Source organism: Canis lupus, chromosome 27 (assembly GCF_048164855.1).
Source record: "Canis lupus baileyi chromosome 27, mCanLup2.hap1, whole genome shotgun sequence".
NCBI lineage: Eukaryota > Metazoa > Chordata > Mammalia > Carnivora > Canidae > Canis > Canis lupus.
The window spans coordinates 24788992-24816596 of NC_132864.1; the positions used below are offsets into that span (position 1 = coordinate 24788992).

Genomic DNA, 27605 nt, shown 5'->3' on the forward strand with positions numbered 1-27605 from the left:
GCTCTCTAATTTCTGGGGCCCTCGGCTTCCACACCTGTGAACTGGGGGGAGGAGTCCTTGCTAACCGTGAGGCCGTGGGACGTGGCCACGCATGTGGCTGGCACGTCGTAGGCACCCAGCTATGGCTCAGTTGGGTGGGGAGAGATGGTCCCTGGCTTCGGGATAGACCAGGGCCACCTGAGCAGCCCCATGCAGGCCTCCCTGCCCCCCAAGCTTCGAAGCCCCGTCCCTGTGGTTTGGGGAGCAAACCCCCACCCTGCTGAGCTCTCTTTTGGCCTAAAATTAGCTCACAAATTCCTTGGCTCCCTGGTCAGTGCTTCCAACCGACAATTCAAACCAGATGTTTCCAGCTGTTGGGGCCCATCTCCCCCAGCCAGCGCCTGCCTGTGTCCCTGCCCTGGGAGGGCTGAATTAACCCCGGGGGAGAGGAACCCGCCGCCCGCACCCAGGAGCCCCCGCTGCGTGGCGGGTGCAGGGGTGTGGAGGGGAGCCCTGGGTCGGTGCGCACACCCCTCCTAGGATGGGGGGCACCCCTTGCCGACTCACCTGCTGGAGGGTGGGTGGGGGGGACTAATCCCCCTGCCCCTTTCCATCCGGTAGCCTGATGGAGCGCCTGCTGTATGCCAGGCTTCTGCGCTCACTGCTGTCCAGATGGTGTGCTTAACATTCTCAGTCCCTGTGTCACTTGGTTGCTGTTATTATTATCATCAGCATATTTATTTAGCACCAGGTGCCAAGGCTCATGGATTTCTCATGATAACTCGGGGATCCAGGTGTTATCATTACTCCCATTTCACAGATGAGGAAACTGAGGCCCAGAGTGGTTGAGTAACCTAGCCCCAGCTTCAAAACAACAGGACCCAGAGGTCCCTGAAGGGCAGGTGGGGTTTACCTCCTCGCTGTCACCCGCATGTGGGGCTTTTCCACTTGGCAGGTGGATCTGGATGTCGAGAAGACCGTCTCTGTGAGGATGTCCCTAGGCCCAGCTGCAGAAGACTGGTGGCTGCCGGGAGGAGGAGGCTCTCAGCAGTGCCCACAGCCAAGTTTCTGGTCCCAGCCGAGTCAGAAGCTGGTGGTCAGGGTGGAAGGAGCCACGGGAAGGGCTGGGGATCTGTGTGGCTTCCGTGGGGGCCTCATATGGAGCCCCTTCTCTTCCCCAGAGATGAGACCTAGAACCATCTTTTGGTCAGAGTCCTGGAGAGAGAGAGCGTTGGGGGTGGGTAAAGAGAAGAAGGGTTTGGTGCAAGGAGAGAAGTGGTGGAGGGTTTTGCACACACAGGGACCCATGGCTGGCCGTCTTCACCTACAATAAAAGCCCAAACACTTGCCAATACCTGCGGGGGCCCCACATGATCTGGCCCCGGTGCCCTGTGGCCTCACTTCCTCTCACCATCCCCTCACGCTCTGTGTTCTGGTCTGGCCACACTTTTCTTTTCCACTCTTTGAAAATGCCAGGCATCCCCTACCTCAGGACCTTTGCACTTGCTCTTTGCGCTGCCTGGAATGAATGCTCTTCCTCTCATCATCTCTGACCCACTCTCTCTCACCCTCAGGGCTTTACTTTACTGGAATGTCACCCTTCCCTGACTTTTCTTCATGCCACACCATATATACATTATATAAGTTATCGCTTTAATTGTCCTGCTGGTCCTGCATGAGCTCCATGCAGACAAGGATTTTTATCTGTGTTGTTCTCTGCTGTAGCCCTAGTGCTTGGAAAGCGTAGTATGAGCACGTAGTATGTGCTCAATAAATGTTGAGAGAGGGAAAATGAGAGAGAGAGAGGAAGGAGGAGGGAGGAAAGGAAGGAGGGGAGGAGGGAGAAAAAGAGGAAAGGAGGGAGAGAAGGAAGATGGAACAGAAGGTCCTAGTGTAAAGCAAGAGGTGCAGAAAGAAAGCAGGAGACGTGCGGGGTGATGGACTGAGGTTTGGGTGACTCAGGACCCCCTGAAGTTCAGCCACAGCCCTCCCCACTTCTCCCTCTCAGCCAGCACCCCTCTGCTCAAAGTCAGTCCAACAGTGTTGCGGAGGAATCCAGAAGCATCCCCGGATTCCTCCCCATGATGGGGGAGCGGGTGGGGCGGGGGCCGCGGGCGTCCTGGGGAGGGAGCCCCCGAGGGCACCCAGTGGGCCATGCGGACGGGGAGAGGGGGACCAGGTCTGCAGCATGGCAGCGGGTGTTTACATTCCTGCGCTCCGGGATGGGTTCCATGTGGGGCTAACGAAGCTGCTCCTTGCACCGTGTGGGGAAATGTAAATGTTTACAAGGCCGCGTGCAGCTGGCGGGGCCACCACGGCCACAGGAAGCCCGAGATCCTATGGGCTCCAGCCGCCCCCCTCAAAAAAAAGAGGGATACAGAGGCCTTTTTTTTAAAAAGAAAAAACTTTTAATTGACTTATCACCCCCACAAAAGACACAAATCTGAAGCTTGCACCTTGATTTTTCCAAACACATGCACCCAGGCAACCACCCCCCGGGTCTAGACAGTGTACATTTCCAGCCCCAGAAACTTCCAGCGCCAAGGATAACTAACTGCCCCGCTGACTCCTGTTCCCATAGCTTGGTTTTGCATTTGTTCCAGAATTTCATGTAAATGGCGTCACCCAGAGTGTGTTCTCTGGGGTCCAGTTCTTCCGCCGGGCCTGTCGACGGGGCCTCTCCTGGCGCTGGGTCTCCCGCCTCTCCCTTCGCTGCTGAGAAGCGCCCCCGTAGGAGGCTCCACGGGCTGGGCATCCGTTTCTCTGTTGGTGGACATCGGGGTTGTTTCCAGATTTTTTTGCTCTGATGGATTAGAGCACTTACGGGCATTTGGGTCTTTGTGTGGCTGCGTGTCTTAATTTCTGTTGGGCAGGTACCTAGGGGAGGGCTTGCTGGGCCGGCCGGGACGCGGACGGTGATCTCGGTACAAACTGCCAGACGGTTCTCCTAAGAGGCTGTGCTATTTCTCTCCCATCCGTAGTGGGTGAGCGTCCGCTTGTTTGCTGGGGGCGTGCAAACAAGTGGAAAATTTACCTAGGATCACTGAACGGCAGAGCTTGGGGGAGCCTCCCCTGCTCCTTCCTGATCCAGGAAGGGAAACTGAGGCCCGAGTCACACAGTGTGTGGGGAGCAGAGCCAGGAGCTAATGCAGGTCCCCCAACTTCCAAGCTCTAACTACTGCCTGGTCTTTTCAGATCAGGACCTAGTCTTGTTTTCCTGGAAGAGGCCTCATGCCACGCCCTTCCCTGCCTCAGGGCCTTTGCACTTGTTGTTCCTTTGACCTGGGGAGCTCTTCCTCCTGCACCCCGAGTGCCTGCTTTCTCTTACCCTGCAGGCTTCAGTTCAGAAACCTCTTCAGGGAGGCTGTCTCTGACCCAGCCACATAAATAGCTGCCAGCCACATGCCCTCACCTGCTTCTAAGCTACTCTGTTTCCTTTCTGTCTCCCTGATAGCATCCTACAGGGGTGGGTTATCTTTCTGATTTGCCAGTTGACTTGTGCCTCATCTGTGTCCCCTACTAGGAGTTCCCAGGCAGGGGTCTGGTGTCTCTCTTGTTTCCATGCACGAGCTGGTGCAGAGCAAAGTCAGTGTAGGCCTCAGTTTCCCCATCTGTAACATGGGCAGATTGCTAAAGTCATTCAGCCAGTGGATGGCATTTTTTGAGCACCTGCTGTGTCCAGACACAGGTATCGGGGATACCTTCACAGAAGAAGGCCCTGATTCTGGACCTGAGAAGCTGACAGTCTAGAGTCCAGTGTCGATAGGCCATGAGGGCCCAGTGTTCTCAGCGCTCTGAGTGGGGAGCCTCGTGGACACGGAGGAGGCTGCTGAGCTCCCGCTCCAGGGGATGGGGTCAGGGAGGCCTTCCCGGAGGTGGTGATGACCAAGCTATGAGATATGCAGGGGTGTGGTCAGGCAAGGGGGGGTATGTGTGGAAGACAATGCACCAGGCAGAGGGGACGGCCCAAGCAAAGGTGGCAGTGTCTGTCTCACAGTTCTCTGTGCCTGGCACAGATCCTGGCACAAGGAGGTGCCCAGTAAAGAGCTGGGGAGTGGATGAGCCTCTCTAGTTTACGGGTGGGGAAACTGAGGCCCAGGGAGCTTTCACAGCCCACCCAGAGCTCTGGCTTGCCCAGACAAGGCCCACTTTGCCTCCTTGGAGCACCCCACGGGAGGCCACTCCATGGGTGTCCCTCTGAAGGCTAGGACTATGCTGTGATGGGGCCACAGCCCAGGCTTCTCCAGCCACATGAAAGGCTTGGGATATTTTTGCCAGGAGGGCAGGCCCCAGTGGCCCGAGGGCTGTGTAATTAGAGGTGGCTCCGAGCCCACCAGAGGCTAGAGCTGGGGGCTGTTCGGCAGGGCGGGGGCACAGCTGTTAATTGTACGGTGGGCACAGGGTGGGGTCTCTGAATGGCTTCACGGCTGGAATTATAGGTTGCAAACGAGTGGCCTGGCCTGTTCTGTGCCACAGGCCTGCCTGCGCCCCTTGGAGCCACGGCTCTGTGGACCATAGGGATCATCTGGGCTGGGCCCCACAACGGGTCCCAGGAGCGGAAAGTGTAGAATGTGAGACCTTCGGACAAAGAGTGGCTGGAGAAAACTCTCAGAGCACGAGGTTGTCCGAACCTGGGAATGCAAGAGTGGTGGTCAGAGTGGTCATGCGCACATCAATAAGCATTTATTGAGCACCTATTGTGTGCTAGGCACTTTCCTCGATGCTGGCAGTGCACAAAATGGACTCCGCAGACCGGGCTCATCTACTATTTGTCGATAATAACCTTTAGGAACTGCTCTGAAGGTGCTGGGTTCCATCTACCTCAGGGCCTTTGCACATGCTATTCTCACTGCTGAGACTCCTCTTGCACCCTTGCCTTCCTAAATACCTCCTCATCTTCATGAGCTACTCTACTACTGCCTCATGGAGGCTCCCGTGAACTCTGGGACCAGACTAGCCCCCTATAGCGCCAGAACCGCCCCATCCCAACTCAGCCCAGTGTGCAGTTAGATATTCATTTGTTTGTTTACTTGTTTATTGCAGGTCTGCCTTCTCTGTAAGCTCTGTGCCTGTGCTTGCTCGTCACTGCCTCCCAGAGCCTGACACTGGCTGGGTATAAAGTAAATGTCAAGAGAAATTTGTGGGGCAAATGAAGGGCTGAATGTTAGGGCATGGGAACCTCAGTGCTGGCGGGCTCGTGGCAGACATCTAGTTGGAGCCCACATTGCACTGCGGCCCAGAGAGGGGCAGGGATGTGCCAGCCCCCCACCGTTGAGGCATGGGCTGGGGCTGGGACTCAAGGATCCTTTTCTCTCCCATGGGTGCCTGACATTTTTGCTGTCCTGGGAACTGTGGGTTGGGACGTTGGGCTTTGGGGAACACGCGTGCCTTTGTGTGCGTGTGCGTTGACACGGTCTGACGGGGCTTTCAGGGGCCAGATGGAGGTAGAACAGGGGCCCTACTGTGGGGAACAGGCCCTTTGGCGGTGGGAGGATCACTGGCCGGGCAGTTTCATTTCCAGATGAGACACAAGCTCTGGATGCCCCTAGTCTGGCCTGTGGGGTCCTGGCCAGGCCACACCGCTGTGGGCCTCAGTTTGTACATCTGTCCAGGGGGCTCTGCTTGTGTATCCACCTCTGCCCGAGCTCCTATGGGGCCTGCTGGGCCTGAGGCACCGAGGTAGGCTCCGTGGAGGGCAGGAAAATTCTGTACCTTTCAGAGTGGATGACTCCAGCTCTGCCTGAAACGAGAAATACTCTTCAATCTCAGCGTGGGAGACCGGATAATGCGCCTCCCTCCCCCAGAGACGCCCACCCCCCCATCCCTGGAAGCTGCGGATCCGAGCGGTCCCTGGCCTGGCGAGAGGGCTTTGCAGACGTGATTAAGTTAAGGAGAGCAGATGGGGAGACATCGTCATGGGCTACCTGGGTGGGCTCAGCGTCATCCCCGGGGTCCTTGAAATCGGGAGAGAGTTTGGAAGAGGGCCAGGGGGACGGCGGCCTCCGCCTGCTGCAGCCGGCTGTGAGGACGAGGAGCCTAGGAGCGAGGAATGCAGGCGGCTTGAGGTCCCCTCCCCCTGAAGCCTCTGGGACGAGCTGACCCCGCGGCCCACACCGGCCTTTCAGCGGAGGGAGACCCATTTCTGCCTCCGGACTGCTGGCACCGTGAGAGAACAAACGTGTGTTGTTTTAAGGCACGAAGGTTGCGGTCGCTTGTTACAGCGACTGTAGGAAACTCATACACTTGGCGTCTAGGCCATTTCCTGGCCTCCAGCTCCTCCGACTTTTGCCAGCAGCCTTGTGAGCAGCAGAGAGTGATGGCACAGCGGAGGCTCCGTAGGGGCCCGGACACAGTGGAGGCGGGATCTGAACCCAGGACTGTCTGCCTGTGGGTCGGCTCGGCTGCTCTGCCGCCAGAGGAGGAGCAGAGCCAGAGCGGCCTTCAGGCCGGGGGGCAGGCCCTGTTTGGGGGAGCCGTGGCCCTGCCTCTGGATTTCTCAGGGGCAGGTTCCCCGCAGCCCTCAGACGCTGCAGAGGGGCTCCTGGGGTGCCCGCTGGCTGTCCGGAAGGTGGGGTCAGCTGCTGCACGTGTCTGTGGGCGGCCCCTCGCACCTGGGGGCGTGTGTGTCTGTGCGGGTCCGCGGGTGGGCAGCTGTCCTGTCCCTGGAGGATGCCGGGTTTTGGAGGGGGGCGGATCCTGAGAAAAAAAAAGGGAACTTGTCCGGTTTTATTTTCCAAACAGACAACTGTCCCCCCACCCCGGCCTTTATGAAGGTGAGCAGGGGTTGCTGGGCCCGCTGGAAGGAATGACAGTAATCTGGAGCCCTGTCCTCCCCTCCCTGTCCCATACCTCCTGTGGCTCCCGACTGCCTCCTGCCTCCTGGATGAGCGACCTTCTGACACTTAGCCTGGCTCCTGCTGACTTCAACCCTCATTACCTGCTCCTCCCCTTTGTCCACCTGGGGCTCTAGCCTAGTGTAACCCGCATGGCATTCGGGCCGCAATGCCTCCGTCCACCCGGTCCTTCCGCTGGGGACTCTCGGGGAGTGTCTCACTCAGACTCCCCGTGCTCACAGCCTCATCCTCCAGGATGACTTCCCTGCCTCTTTCTCTCAGGGGACCTCCCCTGCCCTGGGGTTCCCCGAGCCCTAGGCCTGACCTCTCTCCTCCAGTCCTGTAAAAAAGTCATTCGCATCCGCATGAAAGCTCCTCGAGAGCCGGCTTGTGTCTGTTCCCCTGGAACCTGATGGGCACGGTGCCTGGCACACGACGGATGTTCAGTAAGCATTTGCCAAGTGAACGAATGAAGCGGCGTGTGGATGAATGAATGAATGCACGCAAAGGGCTGCAGAGCCGCTGGAGTCGTCGGGTCAGCCAGAGATCTCAGCTCCAGGGGCTGCTACTGACTTGCCTCAGTTTCCTGGCTGAGCCACTTGACTACACCCTGCCTCACTTTGCCCACCTGTGAAGTGGGCCCCGACTCCTGCTTGGGCTACTCCATCTGGGGTCCTGTCAGGCCACGGATGATGTGCCAGAGCCCAGGGGGAGCCCAGAAAGCTTCCTGGCCACAAAGAAGCAAACTGAGGCCGGGACAGGGAAGAGCCCAAACGGGGCTGGACAGTGGGTGCTTGAAGCCCACTCCCTGCCCAGGCCTGGGCCCTCCGTGGGGCCTCCGCTCACGCACTCCCTCAAACACGCTCGGCTCCCACCCTGCACCCGAGCCTCTGGAAAACCTGACTCACACTGGAACCCAGCACTGGGGACTTTCCTCCTCATTTCCAGGGGCTCCCCAACCTCCCTGACCTTGGTCCCCTTTGGAAGGGAGGCAGGCCCCGGCTCCCCACTCTGGGGGTGGGGGTGGTGGGGCTCCCACTCTGGGGGTGGTGGTGGTGGGGAGCTCCGCAGGACAGCCCTGTCTGCATGGGCCAGTGCCGGGCCCCAAGGTCAGGGAGGAAGTGCCCCATCTGGTGTCCCCCCAGAGCTGGGGGGCACCGCACGAGCACGCGCGGGGGGGTGGGGTGGGGTGGGGGTGGGTGGGGGGGGTGGGCGTGCAAGCTGGAAGCAGGGGTATCGTGTGTGGCCGAGCGCAGCCCCGCCCCTCCCCTGTCCCCACCCCAAACCCTCCTAATGGAATCAAGCTGGCCCCGCAGCCCAGCCGCCGGGGCGGAGGGAGGAGGCGGGGGCAGGAGGGTGGGCGGCGGCGCCAGCCCCGGCAGCGGCAGCTGGCACTCCCCGTCGCTCCACCTGGCGGGAGCACCCAGGCCTGCGCGCGGAGGGACTGGTGAGTCCCCGGTGTCCCCTCTGCGTCCCCTCTGTTCTGGGAGCCTCGGGGCGCCTTGGGGGTTTAGGGACGGAGGCCGGCACAGGCACTTTGGGGGGAGTCTAAGTTCGTGTGCATTCCGAGGGCGTGTTGGATGCTGTGTGCGCGTGGCATCTGTGCTAAGGGTTCGGGTGGCGGAGTGTGAGTGCACCTCCTCTGTGTCCGGGCCAGTGTGCGCGTGTGCAGTGGTGGCCTAACTGTAGGGGAGGGGTTCTCGAAAAGTGGGCGCCCGGGTAGTTGTCCTGGCATCAGCGGCATCAGCGGGAGGCTCCTGTGGAACCGGGATGTCCCGACCGTCGTGGTCTGTGGGGGAACCGAGTGTGTGTCGGGGATGGCTATGTGCTCGGGTCTGTTGTGCGTCCTCTGTGGATCCGTGCTGATGGGCTGTGCAAACTTTCTGGGGATGTCTGGGCGTTGTGTGTCCCCGTTGCTGTGAGCGTGTGTGCTGTGAGACAGGGTAGCGTGTCTGTGTTGCGCGCCTCTAGATTGTGTGTCCCTGCTGCCGCTGCTTTGTGTGGGTGTGTATTTTGAGCCTCGGGACTCCCCTTTCCTCTCCGGGCCTCCCTTCCAAGGGGCCCAAGTCCCTGTCCTTGGCTGCCCCGGGGCAGGGGGTGTACTGCTTCAGCCAGCCCCCCTCCCCCAAAAGCCACTAATTGAAGCCAGGTTTTTGCGGGCTGCCCCTCCCCCTCTGGCCACCAGTCTCTGGGTGGGGGTGGGGCAGCGGCTCAGGCCCCTCAGCCTCAGGTCGGGGCCCAAGGGGTGGATTTGCATCATCTGCGTATTCCCCACCTCTGCTGGGGCCACGGCCTTCAAAACCACCAACCCTGAGTGACGTGGGCTCTGGAGGGAGGCCCTGCTCCAAGCTGGGGGTCCCGGCACAGTCCTGAGGTGCCCCCTAGTTGGTCCCCACTCCTCACCTGGCACTGCGGCTTCCTGTCCTAACATTGGTCCAGGGGCGGGGCCCTTAGCCCCATGGCACAGATGTGGAAGCCCCGAGGCCCTCAGAGGGGACGTGCTGAGCCCGGACACGGCTGTGCCCTGAAGTCCCCTGGGCCCGTCAGACCTGCTCTCCGCCCGCGCTCTGCTGCCCCAGGTTGGGTGACCCCCGGGGCAGGCCATTCCCAGTCACGGGCCTGAGGCTCCCCTGAGGCTCCCCTCTGGTAAAATGAGAGGGGTTGGCCTGAGCCCGCTCCCGGGGGGGCCTGCGGGCTTCTGAGCCCTGGAAGAACCTAGGGCTTGGGGAACTAGGCTAACGTCTCCCAGAAGGAGTGGGGCCAGCTGGCGGGAGGCTGACCGCTTCGGGGCTGTCCGGGCCATTGGGCCTGGGGTACACAGGGGAAACTGAGGCCCAGAGAGGGCAGGGGCTCATCATTGCTTTTCAGGCCCAGCCGGCTCCCCCACACTTGTCCTGCACCTTTCCCGGGGAGCCCCGCTGAGGGCTGTGGGGGCACCTGAGAGTCGGGGCCTCGGCCTCTAAGAGCCAGCGATCATTTGTGTGGCCTCTTTCCTTAACCTCTGTCCCTGACCCCAGGGCTGCGGGGAGAAGGCGGCCCTCCCCTCTGTCCTGCTCGTTGCTGGGCGTGTGTGTGTGTGTGTGTGTGTGTGTGTGTGTGTCTGTATGTCTGTGTGTCTGTGTATGTGTGTGTCTCTGTGTATCTGTTTCCGTGTATCTGGGTGTCTGTGTGTGTCTGTGTGTGTGTCTCTGTGTATCTGTGTGTGTGTGTGTGTGCACGCACACGCGCGTGTGTATGCTCCCCGGATTCCTGGGTGGTCAGGGTTGAGATTTCACTTAACAGGGTGAAAAAGCTGGTCATTTCCCGAGGCGGGGCCGCAAGGAGCCGGTTCGTGGAGGTGAGCACCTGCCGGCCTGGTGCGAAGGTGGGGCTCACCCCGGGCTCTGCTGGGGTGGCAGGGTGGCTGCTCCTGGGCCCCAGCTTGCCGGGTGTGCGGCTACCCAGTGCCAGCTGCTCTCTGCACTCGTGTCCCCTGGCCCTCGTGTCTCTGAGCAGGACCTGCACTCACTGCTCCGCCAACCTCCCACTTTACAGATGGGGAAAGCAAGGCTGTGGGGGGCTGTAGCAGACGGCAGCACTGGCCCGGGGTGGGGCGGGGATCCTAGCTGTGCCCTGGCCTCTGGGGCAGGCTGCATGCCCCCCGCTGCTCCTCCCCGCCCCTCGTGGCCCCCTGCGGTGGTGAGACACTTCAGCAGCCACTATGAAAGGTCTCCCTCAGCTTCATTTGCACAAGGCAGGGAGGTGACCGTGGACAAGGACCCCAAAGACCAAAGCTATCTGCAGAGACCTTTGAGGACAAGTATCGTATGGGGTGTAGGGAAGGCCCCCGGTTCCAGCAGACGAATGATGTCCTCCAGGGGTGCTAGCTCATTTGGGGGCCAGCCCGGAGCACATGGGAGCCTTCCCTACAGGAAGGTATTGTGAGTGTGTATGTCTCTGTGCAATGTATATATGTGAACATGGGTGTGTGCCTGAATATATGTATGTGTCATATGTGTATATATGCATAATGTGTGAGTGTGTGCATATGCATGTATGGTGTGTGTACATGTGCATGTGTGCAAGTGTGTGTATGTGGCATGTGTGTGTGTGGTGTGTGAGAATGTGTGTGTGTACACGTGTGTGGTGCCAGCGTGTGGATTCTCAAAGTCACATAGAGAAAGGTTAAAATCCCAGCTCTGACACGTACCATCTGTGTGTCCTTGGGCAAGTCATTGTCTGTCTGGGAACCTCCAGTCCTTTGTCTGCAAAGCAGAAGTGGACAGTGCCAGCCCCCAGCGTTGAGCTATAGGGTTGAGCTATAGTGTTGAGCTATAGGGTTCAGCTATAGGGTTGAGTTATAGGGTTGAACTATAGGGTTGAGCTATAGGGTCACTCTAGGGTTGAACCCTGGCAAAGGGGGCAGGGGCTTCATCTGCGATGGAAGCGCAGGATCATTAGCTAATTTAAAATGAACCCCTGAGTAGTTTTGCTTCTTTTTATGTCCTAGAATGACCTTTTGGTTTTCTCGGTCATCTGAGCCAGTTTGTTCAAATAGACACCAGTAGAATTAATTCCAATTAGTGATCCTTAATTAGGAGACCTCAGGTCAGTTGGAACAAGCTACTCCATGTCCTGACATTGTAACCACTTAGCTCCCTGAATCCCCACAAGTGACCCACAAGGCCGGTGCTGCCCGCCATGTGAGAACTGGCTACTCAAGGGGCCACACAGCCCAGGTGTGGGGAACCTGACCTCCCCCCCAGCCCAGGACCTCGCTCTGTGCCCCTGGGCCCCTGACACCTGAGAGAGGGCGTCAGGCAAGGGGATCCCAAGGCTTTTCAGTCCTGGAGCTTCAAGCCCTGCACAGGTCAGGAGGGGGTTCTCAGGGACAGCCCACAAGGGAGACACAGCAAGGGGCTTCTGGGTTTGTCTGAGCATCCAGCCCCCCTTAGGCTGGCAGGGAGAGCCCTTGTTTGAGAAGCTGGCCTCCTCCGCAAACCTGGACCATGTGGAATGTATTAGTCAGCCTGGCTGTCTGGGCCAGATGGGGTCTGGGGGTTCATGTCGGGAGCAGCCTTCCAGCGGGGGGAGGAAGGGAGGAGTGGGGTTCATCTGGTTCCCATTTAGTGGTGGCCTAGGACTCGGGCTCCAGCAGGCTCCAGCTCTGTCTCAGGCACGAGGGTTCCCCCCCGCCTGCACGTCCCCTCCCGGGCCTCCAGGCCCTGCTTTGCGCCTTGAGGTGAGGGAGGGCTAACCATGTTCCTGGCATCCAGGCCCTCTACTGAGCTCAGGGAGTCTGGAAGCTTCAAAACCTGCACGTCTCCTGAAGAAGGGACCAGGACCACAGAAGGACTGAGGGCTGCTGGGGAGGGTCACCCCGAGGAGGAGGGGTCAGCTCCCTTAGCTACTCCATTTCTTTTTTTTTTTTTTTAAGATTTTATTTGTTTATTCATGAGAAACACAGAGAGAGGCGGAGACACAGGCAGAGGGAGAAGCAGGCTCCCCGTGGGGAGCCTGATGCAGGACTCGATCCCAGGACCCCGGGATCACACCCTGAGCCAAAGGCAGATGGTCAACCACTGAGCCACCCAGGCGCCCCATCAGTTACTCCATTTCTTACTTACCCAGCCTGACCGTCATTTCTCCCTCCATGCTGTGCCCAGATCTCAACCCCAGCTCTTGCTGGGCAGTGACTTCATCCCTCTGAGCCTCAGCTTCCATACTTGGAACATGGGGATGATAATAGTACCTCCCCCCATTAGGTGGTTCTCGGGAGTCGATGAAATTCTGTGTAAGAAACTTAACATAGGGATCCCTGGGTGGCGCAGCGGTTTGGCACCTGCCTTTGGCCCAGGGCGCGATCCTGGAGACCCGGGATCGAATCCCACGTCGGGCTCCCGGTGCATGGAGCCTGCTTCTCCCTCTGCCTGTGTCTCTGCCTCTCTCTCTCTCTCTCTCTCTCTCTGTGACTATCATAAATAAATAAAAAAATTAAAAAAAAAAAAAGAAACTTAACATAGTACCTGGCACATGGTAAGCAATGAAAGGGTAAGTCATTATTAATTCAGCCAGGTCAGTCAAGATACATTTATTGAGCACTTACTGTATAGCAGGTCGGGTTTGAAACCCTGAGGGTGCCGAGATAAATAGGATGCAGCCCCTGCCCTCCGGGACCTCAGGGTGAAGTGGGGTGACTCCCTGGGGGTCCCTCCAGGATGCTGGAATGAAGTGGGAGGGCAGGCAAGAACCCCCTGTAGGAACGAACGGGTCCCATCGCATGGCCCGCAGGAGGTGGCCCGCTAGGAGGTGGTCTGTGTTTCCCGCACCTCCTCAGGGCCCGCCGAGGCCCTGGGGTCCCACCCGAGCTCTCTCCTGCCTCGCTTCCCCACAGGTCTCGCCAACATGGTTTCTGCGGTGGCCCCCAGGCTGGCCGTGTCCCTGCTGCTGCTCCTCAGGGCCCTGCCCGCCGCGGCCTACTCCATGCCCCTGCGGGCCGCCTCCCTGGAGGACGCGGGGGGCAGCGGGGACGCCGAGGGCTCGTCGGCCTCCTCCCCAAGCCCCCCGCCGCCCCGGACCCCGGCGCTCAGCCCCACATCGGTGGGAGCCCAGCCCACGCCCCTGGCGGGCCCCAAGCCCCCCACCAACTTCCTGGACGGGATCGTGGACTTCTTCCGCCAGTACGTGATGCTCATCGCCGTGGTGGGCTCCCTGGCGTTCCTGCTGATGTTCATCGTCTGCGCTGCCCTCATCACCCGCCAGAAGCACAAGGCCTCGGCCTACTACCCGTCATCTTTCCCCAAGAAGAAGTACGTGGACCAGAGTGACCGGGCGGGGGGCCCGCGGGCCTTCAGCGAGGTCCCCGACCGGGCTCCCGACGGCCGGCCCGAGGAGGCCCTGGATTCATCCCAGCAGCTCCAGGCTGACATCCTCGCGGCCACCCAGAACCTCAGGTCCCCCACCCGGGCTGCCCTGGGCGGCGGGGACGGAGCCAGGCTGGACGGCAGGTCGGAGGGGGACGAGAGCGGCGGCCGGGAGGTGGACCAGGAAGCCCGGGGACGCGGGAGCCCGGCCGAGAAGCCAGCCGCGCCGGCCGAGCCCTGCCCCGCGGGGGCGGAGGGGGCCCTGGAGGCCGACCCCGGCCCGGGCCCAGGCGAGCCGGAGTCGGCCCCTTCGCTGGCCCAGGAAGCCAGGGGACCAGCTGACCCCCCCGAAAGCCCCTGTGCTTGCAGTGTCGCCCCCAAGGTCTAACAGGCCTCGGGGGCTCTGGCCCGGACTGTCCGACCCCTAGTGGTCACCTCCACGGGGGTGGAAAGGCCCCTGACCCTTCCCGCTCCCGACACCCCCTCCTCGGCCACCCCCTGCTGCCAATGCCCGTGCGTCCCGGCCCTGCAGCGGGCAGAGATGCTGGTCTCCAGTCTACCCCAGGAATCACCCCAGGTACCAGGGACACCCGCCCCTGCGGCCTCAGAGTTCTGCATCCCAAACAGCCTCTCTGGGGTGGGGGCGGATGGGAAGGATCCTCGCTGTATTCGTGATAACACACCCCACGAAATCAGCCACGTCATCTGGGCAACGTATGTCACAGGCCCCCTGTGATGGTGCCAACGCTGCCGCTCTTCCACGGAGGTAGGAGAGAGAAATTAGGATAGCGAGGAGTTTTGGACGAGGGTGAACAGGACGAGTCAGAGGCCCCGGGAGGGGCGTCACTAGAGCTACTGCAGAAGCGGGCCTGTGAATCAGGAAGCTTCCAAGGGGCCTGTGCACGCCTCATGACGCATCCCTAAGTGAGCGTTTCCAAGGCTGAGTTCCCTGGGGTACTCCATGGGAAAAGGATTTTGGGGTCCAATGAGTTGAGGAAACGCTGCCTCTCCGCTCCCTGCACCCTCCCTCCCCTTAGAGCACCCCAGGGCTCTGCAAATACTCTAGGAAAGGCCCCGCGCACAATCTGGTTTGGCTTGATCTATCGCAAACTGCTTTTGACCACAGGGTACTTTTTTTTTCTTTTTTTTTTTTACAGCTACAGAATAAAAACTTGCAGAGCACACTCTGGAAAATTACTGCCCCAAATGTTCGTGAAGGCGCCCCCTAGTTGGGGTTGGGGGTGTGGGGCCTGGGGGCCTCAGCCTGCTTAAGTTCTTCCAAGCATCTCTGCCTGGGAAGGAATTTCTCATCCCATTATTGCTACGGGCATGGGGGTGAATGAATTGAGCCTTTCTTATCAGGCCCCCAAAGCAGCCCAGAAACTGGGGGTCTGTATGTGAGAGGGCCCCACTCTGGGGGAGTCTGAGGGGGTAGGGGAGGGCTTCTAACACCCAGCCTGGAGCTGCGGGGCCCTGGCCCCCCCACCCTTTGCTCATATGCGTTGTCTGGCAGCCTGTGCTCACAGCATTCTTTAGCCTTTGACAAGGGAGCCTGAGCTCCGTCTTGGTTTGGGGAGGCTCTGGAGGGTCCTCCTCCTCACCCCTCCATCTGGGCCCCTCCCCCAACCTCTGCACAATTTTTAGGTGCTGAGATATAGCAAACCAGCACAATAAACCTTTATTCTGGCCTGAGTGTCGCTGGTTTTCTGAGGGGATGGGAATGAGTCTGCTGGCAGGGGTGGGAGTAGAGTATTTCTTCCAGGCTGTTCCATGGGGTGGGGCTTTTGGGGGGAGACACATCAGGCAGGCCCCGAGAGGCTGAATGAGAAGATTCGTGAAAGGAACGTCGAAGGGGTTCCCACCTCCTTTTCCGGGAAACATGAGCAGGGGAAGAGCTGCCAGCCAAGGTTTCAGTCTCCCGCCTGCTGGCAGAGCGGCCGAGGACTAGAACAGATCTCGCGGACAATGCCAGGCTCCTGGCACCCTTGGCCTGGGGTGGGAGGCAGCCCCAGCCTTTGTCTCCTCGCCCACCAGGCTCTTCCTTGCCTTTGATGGCAAGTTCCTGCAGCCACTGCTGCCCCTCCTCCCTGGAGCTGCCAGCTGGAATCCAGATGTGGCTGGGCTGGGAGCACGTGCTGGATCCCCCGGGGTGAGGGGGGCAGGGAGGCTGTCCCCCCAGCTCCTCTCCTCCGCTGACCCCACATCCCTTCAGGGGGGACCAGGTTTGGGTTTCATAACACACAAGGCCTCTGTCTCGCGCAGTGGGGAAGGGCACTCCCCCTCAGCCCAGACCGGCTCCTGCCCAAGAATGTAGGGAAAATCCAATATGGATAAGTGAATGCTGCGTGTCCCGGACCAAGTCACTCAGGGTCTCTGTGTGGGACAGGCTCTCCCCTCATTTCTGAGCTCCTGCACGGTCCGAGGTAATTGGGTGTGGCTGGGATATACATTAAGCTTCCCCATAACAAGTAAAGCCCGGGTAAGACAGCAGCAGATGTCGAGATTCCTGGGGAGCAGGCAGGGATGAATTTTGCAATCAGCAGTTCCCTGGCCGCTGGTTCCCCATTAATTGTCACGGGGCCCATTAGAGGACACAAAACGTGTGGCCTTAACGGTAGCCTGTGTCTTCCAGGACTGATGAGGGTGGGGATTCAGGAGGTAGTTTGAGCCCCAGGGAGGGAGTCAACCTCTCCCTCACCTCTGAGCTTTTACAGCTACTATTCCCTCTGCCTAAGTCACCCTTCCACCTCTTTCCTTGTCTTGCTAACTTCCCCTCCTCTTTTAGCTTCCAGCCTAGATGTCACCTGCCCCCCCTGACAGCCCCCACCCAGACTCTCTCCCACACTCCCCTGGGCTCAGTACTACTAATAATTGCTCACAGCTAACGAGCACCTCTTACGTCCCAGGCACTGCTCTAAGCACCGAACGTCATTCACTCCTTGAGACTCCCACCCTGAGGAGAGAGCCCTGCTGCTGTTTCCTCGCAGAGGCGGAAACAGGTCCACAGAGGCAGACAGTTGCCTGGGTCACAGAGCCGGGACTCCAGCCTGGTCTGATTCTAGAGTGACTTCTCCATCAGGCTCTACAGCTTTGTGGATGCGTGAATGAAGCCCTTGGGGAGGAGGAAGCAGGGGCCTGTTCCGCTTAGAGCCCTCCAGTATGCTCCCACATTTTAAAAAAAGATTTTATTTGTTTATTCATGAGAAACACAGAGAGGCAGAGACACAGGCAGAGGGAGAAGCAGGCTCCCTGCAGGGAGCCCAACGTGGGACTCGATCCCGGGAGCTCGGGACCCCGTGAGCCAAAGGCAGATGCTCAGCCACTGAGCCACCCAGGTGCCCCTGCTCCCACATTTTTGTCGGAGTCACGGGAAGAGCCTTCCCAGGGCACGCATCTGGCCAGGCAGCAGCAGAGGGTGCGCTATGGAGGGGGCTGGGGGCACGTGTGTGCTGTGGCCTCATGAGGGAGGCTGGGCTTGTGGGTGGGAGCTGGGGGGTCCCCACTGTTCGCAGGGATCCGGGAATCTGCCAGGGCCAGAACAGGCCCCCACTGTCCCAGGGCTTGTAAAACCGCACAGCTGCCCCCAGGCTGCGCATCTGTCTGGGGGCCAGGCCTGCTGTCGCTCGGGCTGTACAGAGGGAGGGGGAGGGGAACAAAACCCTGTCAAGACACAGACCCCCACTCCGTGCGGAAGTGGGGGCTTCTGGGGAGGTGTGGCGGGGGCCAGCGGGGGGCCGGAGGGGCCTCTTCCAGGTGCCCTGACTTTCTCGGATCACCCCGGCCTCACCCTGGGGGGGGCCGGGCATTCTCTGGCTCATGTCCCAAGCAAGAGCATGGGCAGAAGTCACTGCCTCCTGGGAGCTCTGTACCAGGCTCAGCGTCTTTAACCCTCTTGGGGTCATTAGGTGGTTTGAGCCCTGGGGACACTGCTGGGGTCAATGCCAGCTCCACCCTTCCTTAGCTGTGTGGCCTTGGGCAAGTGGCCTCACTTCTCTGGGCCATTCACACAGTCAAGACAATGGACATATCTGTCCCCCCTGATTGTTTCTTCGTACCCCTTTTGTTTCCATGTGTGTAAAGGGAGATGATCTTACCCTGCCTGGTAAGGGTCACAACCTGCACGTTGGGATTATATGAGAACTTTTTAATATCATAACTCCTGGGCTCCACCCAGATCATTAATTAATTAGGTAATTATTTAATTAAAATAATAAAAAATAATAAAATAATTAAAATCATCTCTATGGGCCTGAACTGACGACCTTGAGGATCAAGATTCGTGTGCTCTACCGACTGAGTCAGCGAGGCGTGCCCCCGCTCACCCAGACCAATTAAATCAGAGTGTCTGAGGGTAGAGCTGGGCAATTGTCACTGCCTGTGGGTCTGTCCACCACAGTGTCCCCAGAACTGGGCAGGGTGGCCCGGTACACAGTAGGTGCTCTGTGTATGCACATGCGTGCATGTGTATAAGGCTGAGGGAAGCCCTCTGTGCCAGCACATCCATTTAACCCTCACCACACTCCCCACAGAGAGATGAGCAATATCATGACCCCCCATTTTATAGATATGGAAACAGAGGGTGCAGAGGCTTGCCCAATGTCACACAGATGGGCGTAGCTGGGATTTGAACCCAGGCCTGTCTGACTCCTCGAGCCAGGCCCTTCAGCACTGAGCCTCCTGCTCCATTTTAAGAACCTGTTTGTGGTTCTTCTACTGATGAACCCTTCTACTGCTGAGCCCTTCTACTGATGTCGGGGTGTCCGTTGCATTTCATCGTGGGTCCTGCTTCCTTGTTTTAACCCTACTCTCCCCCTCGGGGGGTTGACTGTGACTGCCCAGTGCATGCAGAGTCCCGGAACCACTGAGTCTGTCCCAGTTGCCATTAATCAGCTCTCTGGGTTCCAAGGTGGCCAAGGAGCAACTGCCACGGTCATGGACTCTGTTTTCCAACCTCAGACTCTTTAATGAGCACCTACTGTGTGCCAGGGATTGAGGACACACCATTAGCACAACAGATCTGAGGCTATATGTGAGTGGAGGAGACAGAAAATGAATCAAAGAATCATCTAGATGGAACCATAGTGATTAATAACAGGAATGGCCGCCATAAATATATGTGCTATTATATGTGTCTGGCGCTTTACTAATACTAGTTCTTTTTTTAAAGATTTTATTTATTTATTCATGAGAGACACAGAGAGAGAGAGAGGCAGAGACATAGGCAGAGGGAGAAGCAGGGCACCCATAGACACGGCTGCGGAGCCCAATGCAAGACCCGATCCCAGGACCCTGGGATCACAACCTGAGCCAAAGGCAGATGCTCAACCACTGAGCTGCCCGGGCATCCTCTGATATTAGTTTTTACAGCTTTGTTGAGGTATAATTGACACATCATAAAATCACACAGTTAAAATGTGCAATTTGATAATTTGACATACGTGTATACTCATAAAGCCATTCACACAGTCAAGATAATGGACACATCTGTCACCTCTGATTGTTTCTTCGTACCCCTTTGTAATCTCTGCTGATTGTTGTTCCTCCCCACCTCAATCCTTAGACCACTATTGATCTACTCTCTCTGTCACTATGACTCATTTTTATTTTCTGGAATTTTTTATAAATGGAACCATTTGTGTGCTCTTTTTATCTGGCTTCTTGCATGCAGCATAAATATTGTGAGATTTATTCAGGCTATTGTATGTATTAATATTTCACCACTTTTTACTGCTGAGTAGTATTCCCTTGTGTGGATACACTACAATTTGTTAATTCATTCACCTGCTGATGGACGTTTGGGTGGTTTTCCAGCTTTTGGCTATTACAAAGAAAGCTGCTGTGAACTCCTGATGTTAGTTTATTTCTTCCTTACAGTTTTCTTTTTTTTTTTTTTTAAGATTTTATTTATTTATTAGAGAGAGAGAGAGAGAGAGGCAGAGACACGGGCAGAGGGAGAAGCAGGCTCCATGTGGGACTTGATCCAGGGACTCCAGGATCATGCCCTAGGCTGAAGGCAGGTGCTAAACCACTGAACCACCCAGGGATCCCCCTTACAGCTTTCTTAATGAGACAGTTGTTATTTCTCCCCATTTGACAGATGAAAACAATAGACTCAGAGAGGTCGGGTAATTTGCCCAAGGTCACACAGCCAGCAGTTGAAACACTGAAACTTAGGGTAGGAATGTTTGAGCTAAGCTACTGTAGTGAACTTCTGAAGCTTGGAGGGTCTCAGAAATCCTGATCTAGACCAGTACCCCACCTCATACGCGGACATCTGAGGACCAGACAGGGGCTAGGACCCTGCAGAACTGACCAGGAATCTGGGGTCTTTGGTGGGCGGTCCTGTGCTGTGTCTAGCTCTGCTCTGCTCTGCTTCATCGCTGGCCCTTCACCTGATGCTGGGGAAGAAGCAGGCCAATGTGGAGTGGGACAGGGATTTGTCATTTTTTTGAGTGGTTTTAATTTCAGGATTCCTCCGGCTGCTCAGAAATAGCAGGAAGGATTTGGCACTGGCTCCAGGGCCCGGGGTGGGGGATCCCCTGCAGCTGCTCCCCTCTCCCCAAATGGGTTCAAGGTTTATGGCGGCAGCTGCAAAGTATAAAATAGTCCTGCTCGTAAATCCACTCTTGCCAGGGTCCCTGATGCCAGAGGCCTCTGCAGTGCCCAGCACGGGCATCCTGGCACCTGCGGGGACCCTGCAGGGACACCTGGGGGTGTCTTGGAAGACTGGAGGGTCCAGGTCTATGGGTGGCCACCTGTAGCCTCTGCCTTAGGGTTTGGGAAACAAGACTCCGCTAGGGGGCCTGGAGGGGAAAAGATAGACTGGGATTGTACAGGCATGGAGGCTTGGGGACAGCTAGGAGAGGAGAGAGGCAGAGGGATACGGAAATAAGGAACCAGGAGACCTAGTTAGGCTCCTTCTAGCTGCGTGACTTTGGGCAGTCAGCTTACCTAACTTTGAACTACAGGCTCTTCACTTATAAAGCCCTGGGACCACAGCCCCTGTCCTGTCTCCCCCCTGCTCCCCAGAATGCTGTGAATGCACTTCTCAATGTGTAGGACAGTGGAGCGCAGTCCACAGTGGAGCGCGGGGTACGGGCTTCACATGACCTGGGTTGGAATCTCAACTCTGCTACCACCCGGCAGTGTGACCTCAGGCAAGTCACTTAACCTCCCTGGGCCTGAGTTTCTGCTTCTGTGAGGTGGGAATAATGGTGGTCCCTGCCTCTGAGAGGTGGTGGAAGTTGAGTTCATTCACTTCCAGTGTTTAGAAGAGGCCCCCCATGGGTGTTCAATAACCGTGAGCTTCTGTTAGCTGTAAACTGTGACGTACTGTGTGCAAAGGGGGAAACTTCTGTCTCCAAGTGTCTAGCTGTGTCGAGAGTTACCTCTTCCTTCCAGATCTAAGTAATAGGAGCTTCAGAATCCTAAGATCAGTGATTCTTACTTAGATACTTGAAACTTTAGAGTTGTTTTAGAGTTTTCTTGGGGTGGGGCAGGGCAGACGGGCCGGGAAATGTTGGTAAAAGCAGAACAATGCCAGTATCTAGGAAAGTCCCGTGAACTCCACGGAGGGGGCGAAGGGTGTGACTGGAGAGAAGAGACAGGCTCATGCTACCCTTTGGGCAAAGACCCCCCCAACCCTGTATGCCCCTCTGCAGGGGTTTGGCGCCTGATGGGGGCCAGGGGTCATGTGGCAGCTGTTCCCTCTGAGGTGTGGTGACCCCAGTTAGGGCTTAGACATTGTCTGAGCGAGTGTAGCTGGAGACGTGGCTGACAACGTGGGTCGGGGAGCCCAGAGACTTGGGCTCATCTGGGGTGGGTGCCAGGGCTATTTCTGGGGAGTTGGAAAGGTGGGAGGAGGGGAGATGGGTGGGGGGAGGGTGGCCCAGCTGGATTAGTTGCCAGGTGACCTGGAATATCTTCCCTCCCTTCTTTGTTGGGTTCCCATCTACAAAACAAGCCAAACACTGGGTGTTATACTATATGCTGGCAAATCAAACGTCAATAAAAACAAATTAAAAAACAAAATGAAACAAAACAAGCCACTTATCAGCACTGACTCTGAGCGGGAGACTCCTTCAGGCAGTGTAGGGGAAGGACAGAAGGTATCCGCATTCCAAAAGATTTGGATTCAAATCCGAGTTGGGATTCCACTTCCAGGCTGCGTGACCTTGGGCAGCTTCTCCCTGCTTTGGGGGCCTCAACCCCTTCCCTGTGAAAGCACGAGTCCTGCCCAGTTGTGAGACTCAGATGAGAAGGTGCTCCTCGAGCCCATGGCCCGGGGTCCAGGGTAGAGAAAGGGCTCCATTTCTCTAGACTCTCCTGACGATCTTTGTCACTCCTGCTGCCAGGAAGCTACGGAGAGGATCCTGCGGGCCATTCTGATCTCTGAGATTCTGTGGCTTCCCTGCCCAGCACTGCGGGTCAGAGCCCAGTATGGAGTTGGGTACCCAGTAGGTACTCAGTGAATGCTGAGCAAGGAGTCCTGAGGTCCCTTTGAGTTGCTCCCTGAATGAGGAGCAGAGAGGAAGGGTGACATTGGAGGTAGGACATCTCCCTTACACCCACCCTAGGGAGGGTTGAGACGAGGTTCCCTGAAAAACCCCCCTCTACCCCCATCTCCTACGTCTGTCCTTGGTCAGTGTTTATATCCCACTATCACATCCAGTTTCCATCACTTGAGTACCCACCGTGTGGCAGGCACAGCACTAAGCACTTTCTATACACTGGGTCCTCACAGAGCTGAGGGAGGCCCAGATATTATGCACCTTTTACAGAGGAAGACATGGAAGTTCAGAGAGGTGAAGTGACTTGCTCAAGGCCACACAGCCAGAAGGTGCCTGAGCTGGGCTTTGAATCTCCTGAGCCCATGGCCGGTGCTCTGAAAAGGCCTGCAATCCTGCCCCTGAATGAATGAATGAATGAATGAACGAACGAATGCAGGACAACAGGGTTAGAGCAGAGGCCCAAGCCCAAGGCGCCCACACTTCCGCGTGGCCCTGCAGCTCAGCTGGGGCAGCAGGTGTCGTCACAGGGGCCGGGGGCCGGGGCGCCCGTGGTCTGCGGGCAGAAAGGTGGCGCAGGGGGCTCTGACCACAGCCCCACGCCGGCGGGGCCGGGCCCTGCGGGCTCACACACGGCGCATGCGCGCAGGTGCGGCGCTCCCACTCGCTGGTGGAGCAGGTGTCTGAGCCCCTGGCATCACCCCGAGGTCACGTGGCAGGTGAAGGAGCAGTCGGCCCTTGGCAGCCTGGGGCCCTTGGTCCTGCCCAGGATGCGGCATGTGCGGGGATTCCGAGTCCACCGGGTCTGGAGGACCGGCCCACAGCCCTTGGGCTCTCCGGAGACGTGAACTTGCAGGTGGGAGGCCCTGGGCAGGCACCGGCTCTGGGTCCGTGCCCCCGGGTGGGGGTGGGGGAGGGGGTCCAGCTCTACCCTCTCCCGGGCTGTGCTGCGGGGGCAAGTCACTTGCCCTCCCTGGGCCTCAGCTGAGTCTCTGGCAAAGGGAAGAAGGAGGCTTGCTCTGGATTTTAGCCAGCTGGTGGGTTCCAAACTGTTCCTGTGTGAGGTGTTATGGTCAGCACCTGGGGAAAGCACTGCGGGATGCCATTTACCCTAAGTACAAAGAGCCACTCAATTCTTGGACATGAAGGTCTTGGGAGAATCTGGCTTCTTCCACTGCCACTTCCCAATCCTCCCCAGAGAACTCAAACTACCCCTCTCTCCCCTTAAGAGACCCCTAGAGGAATCCTTCCCGCAAATTCTGTCCTCTCCAGCATCTGCAAATGCCTCCCTATTAGGAAGTCCTTCCTTCTAGCGCACCTAAGTCGAACAGGCCGGGCCTGAGGGCCAGTTTCCCCACAGTCCGGCCTGCAGCAGAGCTCTGGCTGGAGGGACGGGGCCAGCTATTGGGGAGCCAGTTAGAAATACTTTTGTTTTTTTCCCATGACCTCTCATAAGACAGGAACATCTTGTCTTTGTTCAGATTTGATCTTCACATGGTCTGGTTTTCAGCAGAGCAGAGGGAAGATGAATGGCCCTCTCGGAGGGGTCAGATGGCCACATTGACCATTGTTGTAAATGTCCCTGCCCTTTGCCCCAGAAATTCTTTTCCAGGGCTGGCCTACACATGGACCTATGAGGATGTTCATGCCAGTGTTGTTTACAGGTGGAAGAAGGGAAGCTGTCTCTGTGCCCATCAGTGTGGCAGTGGTAATGATGGTGCTCCTGCCCAGTGAGGGGATATTCAGAGAGAATTGGCTGTTGGGGGGGTGCTGCAACATGAGGGGTGGTCAATACTGACATAGTATTTCCCAATTTGCTTTTCACGTAAATGGTTTCACCTGAAAAATCACTACAGAGTTGGTTTGATCAACTTCATTTAGCTGGCGAGGAAACCATCCCTGCTCTGGCGAATTGTTGATGGAGGTGAGGTGACTTGTCCAAGGTTACACAGCCGGCACGTGGGGGAGAGGGCTCAGATCCTAGGTCTGCCCTGGGAGCTCAACCTCCTTGTGGTCTACCTTATGAGAATGGAAAGGGCTCTGAGCTCCAGGGAGCAGCCCTGGCGTGATGGACTTATACACACAAGTCAGGTGTGTGACTGAGGTGAGGACTTCCGGTCACCCGGGCTTCAGGTGTCCCCAGAATGGAGCCAGTTCGGGATTCCCCTGGGTAGGTACAGAGGCTGCAGCAGGCCCTGGGTGAGCTCGTGAAGGGAGGTCACAGATGGCAGAGCTGGGTGGCCCTGTGTCCTCACACATTTCCAAGGGCGTCCTCCAGGTGCCTGTCTTTGCAGACCCAGGGAGTGCCCCTGCCTGTAGGTCCTTCTGGTGGGATCGCCAGGTCAAAGGAACATGCATAGCCTGCTCACAGATGCTGCCAAATGACTTGTCCAAGATGCGGCACCAGTTTCCATTCCCATCTTGGTCTAGAAGGACCCCCCATTTCTCTACATCCTTGACGACACTGCTGGCATTCAGGCTTTTTCCCATCCAATAGGTGAGAAGTGGTATCCCATTGGTGGGTTAGGTAGGGCTGTCTGAATACTGGTGAGAAAGGGAACTCTCTCCTTACAGAGTACTTCTCCCATGAATTACTTGTTTCTATCCTTAGTCTCTGCTTGTATTGATTGTGTATCCACTGATTTTCAACTCTTTTGAGCCACAGAATCCTTTGTTCTAATTAACTCTCACCAGGAATCCTAACATAAGTTGCATGAAAAAAGAGCTACATTTTGGAAGGGGGATGGGCTACTCTGAAGGCACCTATTTGTCTCCCTGTGCTCCCCTGCAGAAGCCCCTGGCCCTCAGTGGAGTGTAGTTTGCAAACAGTTGGCACAGTCCTACCACTCAAGCTACAAAGGTGGAAAATGAGACTCAAAGTTATCCAAAAGGCAATGGCCGAGGCAGGCAGGTCTTGAACCCAGGCCCCCTGACTGTCATCAATATTGACTGGCGGAGGTGATGGTGATGGAGGTGGTCATGATGGTAGAGGTAGAGGTAGAGGTAGGAATAGTGGCAGAGGTGGTGGAGTGATAGTAGAAGAAGAGATGGAGGTGGAGTGTTGGTAGAGTTGGGGATGTGGTAGAGGAGGTGGTGGTGATGGTGGAGATGGTGGTGGTAGAGGTGGTGGAAGTGGTGGTGGAGGAGGTGGAGGTGATGGTGATGGTGGTGATGGTGGAGGTGATGGTAGAGGTGGTGGTGATAGTGGAGGTGATGTTGATGATGGTGGAGGTGGTGGTGATGGTGGGGGCGGTGGAGGTGATGTTGATGATGGTGGAGGTGGTCGTGTGGTGGAGGCAGTGGAGGTGATGGTGATGATGGTGGAGGTGGTGGTGGTGATGGTTATGATGGTGGAGGTAATAGTGAGATGGTGGAGGTGATGGTGGAGTGGTGGTTAAGGAGGTATAGGTGATGGCAGTGATGGAGGTGGTGGTGGCGGCGGCGGCGGTGGACGTCCTTGCCTTGTGCCTGATCTTAATGGTAATACTTCCAAAGTTTCCCAGTGGACAAATCACTTGCTATTAGTTTTCTGGTAAATATCCTTTTTCAAGTTGAGGAAATTCCTTTCTATTCTTAGATTGCCAAGATTTTGTGTCACAAACGGGTATTGAAGTTTATTAAATGCTTTCCAGTATTTCCTAAGATGAGACCAGTCCCTTTTCTCGGGGTGGGGACCTGGGGGCAAACGGCCCTCGGGCAATCCGAATGGGCTGGCTTTGTCTCGGGAGTGCAGCCTTCCCGCTGCCTTGTTCACTTTCCCGGCCTCTCCTTTCTTCCTCCCTGAAACGCAGACGCTGTTCAAGGCCTGAGGAGGGTGAGGCATCGGAATAGAAATGATCTCCCGGTGCTGGGTCAGCGCTTTCTGCCTGCCTGACTTCTGCTGCTGTTTCCTGTACTAATCCCGAGGGGGAACAGCTCTCCTCAGCTTGTTCCAGACATAGCCCGAGACATTCTGAGGTTGCGTTAAAATGTTGGTGGCAGACAGACAGGGTGGGGGGGGCGGGGGACCTCGAAGCCTTGCATTCCTCTCCAGGATGCCAGCGGAGGGGTGGGGGAAGGCGGGCCAAGTGTGTGGTGGGGGAAAAATTTTTCTTTGGGGGGGGGTTGATTCCGGGTGTGGGGGGAAGGGCTGGTTGCTAGGCGAAATCGGCAGAGATGAATCATGTTCTGGCATGAGTTGGTTATTGGCTAAAATGAGAAGTTGTCCAAGTTTGTGGAATCTTTTTGTTTGAGCTGGAAGGGAATATGGAGTCATTGGGTCCAATCCCCTCATTTTGCAGAGAAACTGCAAATACAGAGTGGGAGAAAGATTTGCCCAGGGAGTAAGAACAGGTCTCTTTTGCCTCGAGCTTTCTTAGGACCCGTGGCCAGAACGAGCCTTTGGGAGGGCCTCCCGTATTGTACACAGTCTGTTCCAGGCATTGGAGATTGAGTGTTGAATCCTCAGACATACCCTCTCTGAGCAAGGTGAGGCTGTATACAGTGGAGAAAATGGACGAGGGTGATGAGCTAGTGAGTAGGTATGGGTTTCTACCATAACCCTGGGGGATGGGGTGAGGTAGGACCCCAATGGAGGAGGCAGCCTTGGGAAGCTCTGGGGAAGGGGGCTCTGGGCAGAGGGGCCAGCAAGTGCAAAGGCCCTAAGATGGGAATGAGCTTGGGGAGTCTGAGGGATGGCAAGGAGGCCACTGGAGGTGGAATGGGGTGAGTGGAGCAATAAGTAGGCAGGTAAGGCCTGAGGGGCCAAAGAGGTTCAGGAAGCTGTTGCTTAGCATAAATCCTGACTTTTCCTTCTGCCCTGTGGTGCCTGCTAAGGGCCTGTCCTGTGGATGATCATGTGACCTCATTTTGCCTTGTAACAGCCCCTTGAAGATTTTCTAAATGAGAGAGGCCACACTTGTCCGTGGCCATGCAACACAAGCGACCCTGACCCAGGCTCTCTCCCTGAGGCCCTCAGCTCCATCAGCTTGGCCAGAAAAGGACTCGCTTGCACGAGCAGATCGTCCTTTGGTTCAGCTCCTTAGAAAAAAGAGTGGGAAAGGTCAAGAGGAGACAGATCCCAGCGACCGCCCAAGAAGGCTTGCCAAGAAGCAGGGCCAAGCTGTCCCAAGCCTTTGGGGTTAAAATGGATGAGTACCCACTCAAAGGGAGATGGTCCCAGGGGCCCGGCTGTTGTGGGAAAGTGAACAGGACTCTGAGGCAGCAAGGCAAGTGGGACAGTGTGAGAAGCTCCCACAAAGCTCCTTTGCCCCGAGATAGTAAACCCAACAGATGCCTGGAATTCCACCATTAATGATTTATTCATTGGTGGTAAGCCCTTGGCTCCTCTTCTTGTACTTTGCACATCTCCTTTGGAAAATGAGTGGGAAGATGAAGTCCTGAACTCAATATTGTGGTACGTTCTAGAGATTGTAAGTGACAGGGGCCTGGATGCAGGACAACTC

General features: G+C 57.1%; 1 protein-coding gene across 3 annotated transcripts; it reads left to right on the plus strand.

Moving 5' to 3' along the window:
• Positions 1–8148: 8148 nt before the first annotated feature.
• TMEM119 (transmembrane protein 119) lies at positions 8149–15346 on the plus strand. Of its 3 annotated transcripts, XM_072802951.1 has the most exons (3): positions 8224–8259; positions 10095–10149; positions 13186–15346. In XM_072802951.1, the coding sequence occupies exon 3, from the start codon at positions 13197–13199 to the stop codon at positions 14040–14042; it is 846 nt and encodes a 281-aa protein (XP_072659052.1). In that variant the 5' UTR covers positions 8224–8259; positions 10095–10149; positions 13186–13196; the 3' UTR covers positions 14043–15346. The 3 variants fall into 3 exon arrangements, with proteins under 3 accessions (XP_072659051.1, XP_072659052.1, XP_072659050.1); XM_072802950.1 differs by lacking the exon at positions 10095–10149 and having other exon boundaries at positions 8149–8259; XM_072802949.1 differs by lacking the exons at positions 8224–8259; positions 10095–10149 and adding an exon at positions 8329–9391.
• The last annotated feature ends 12259 nt before the right edge of the window (positions 15347–27605 follow it).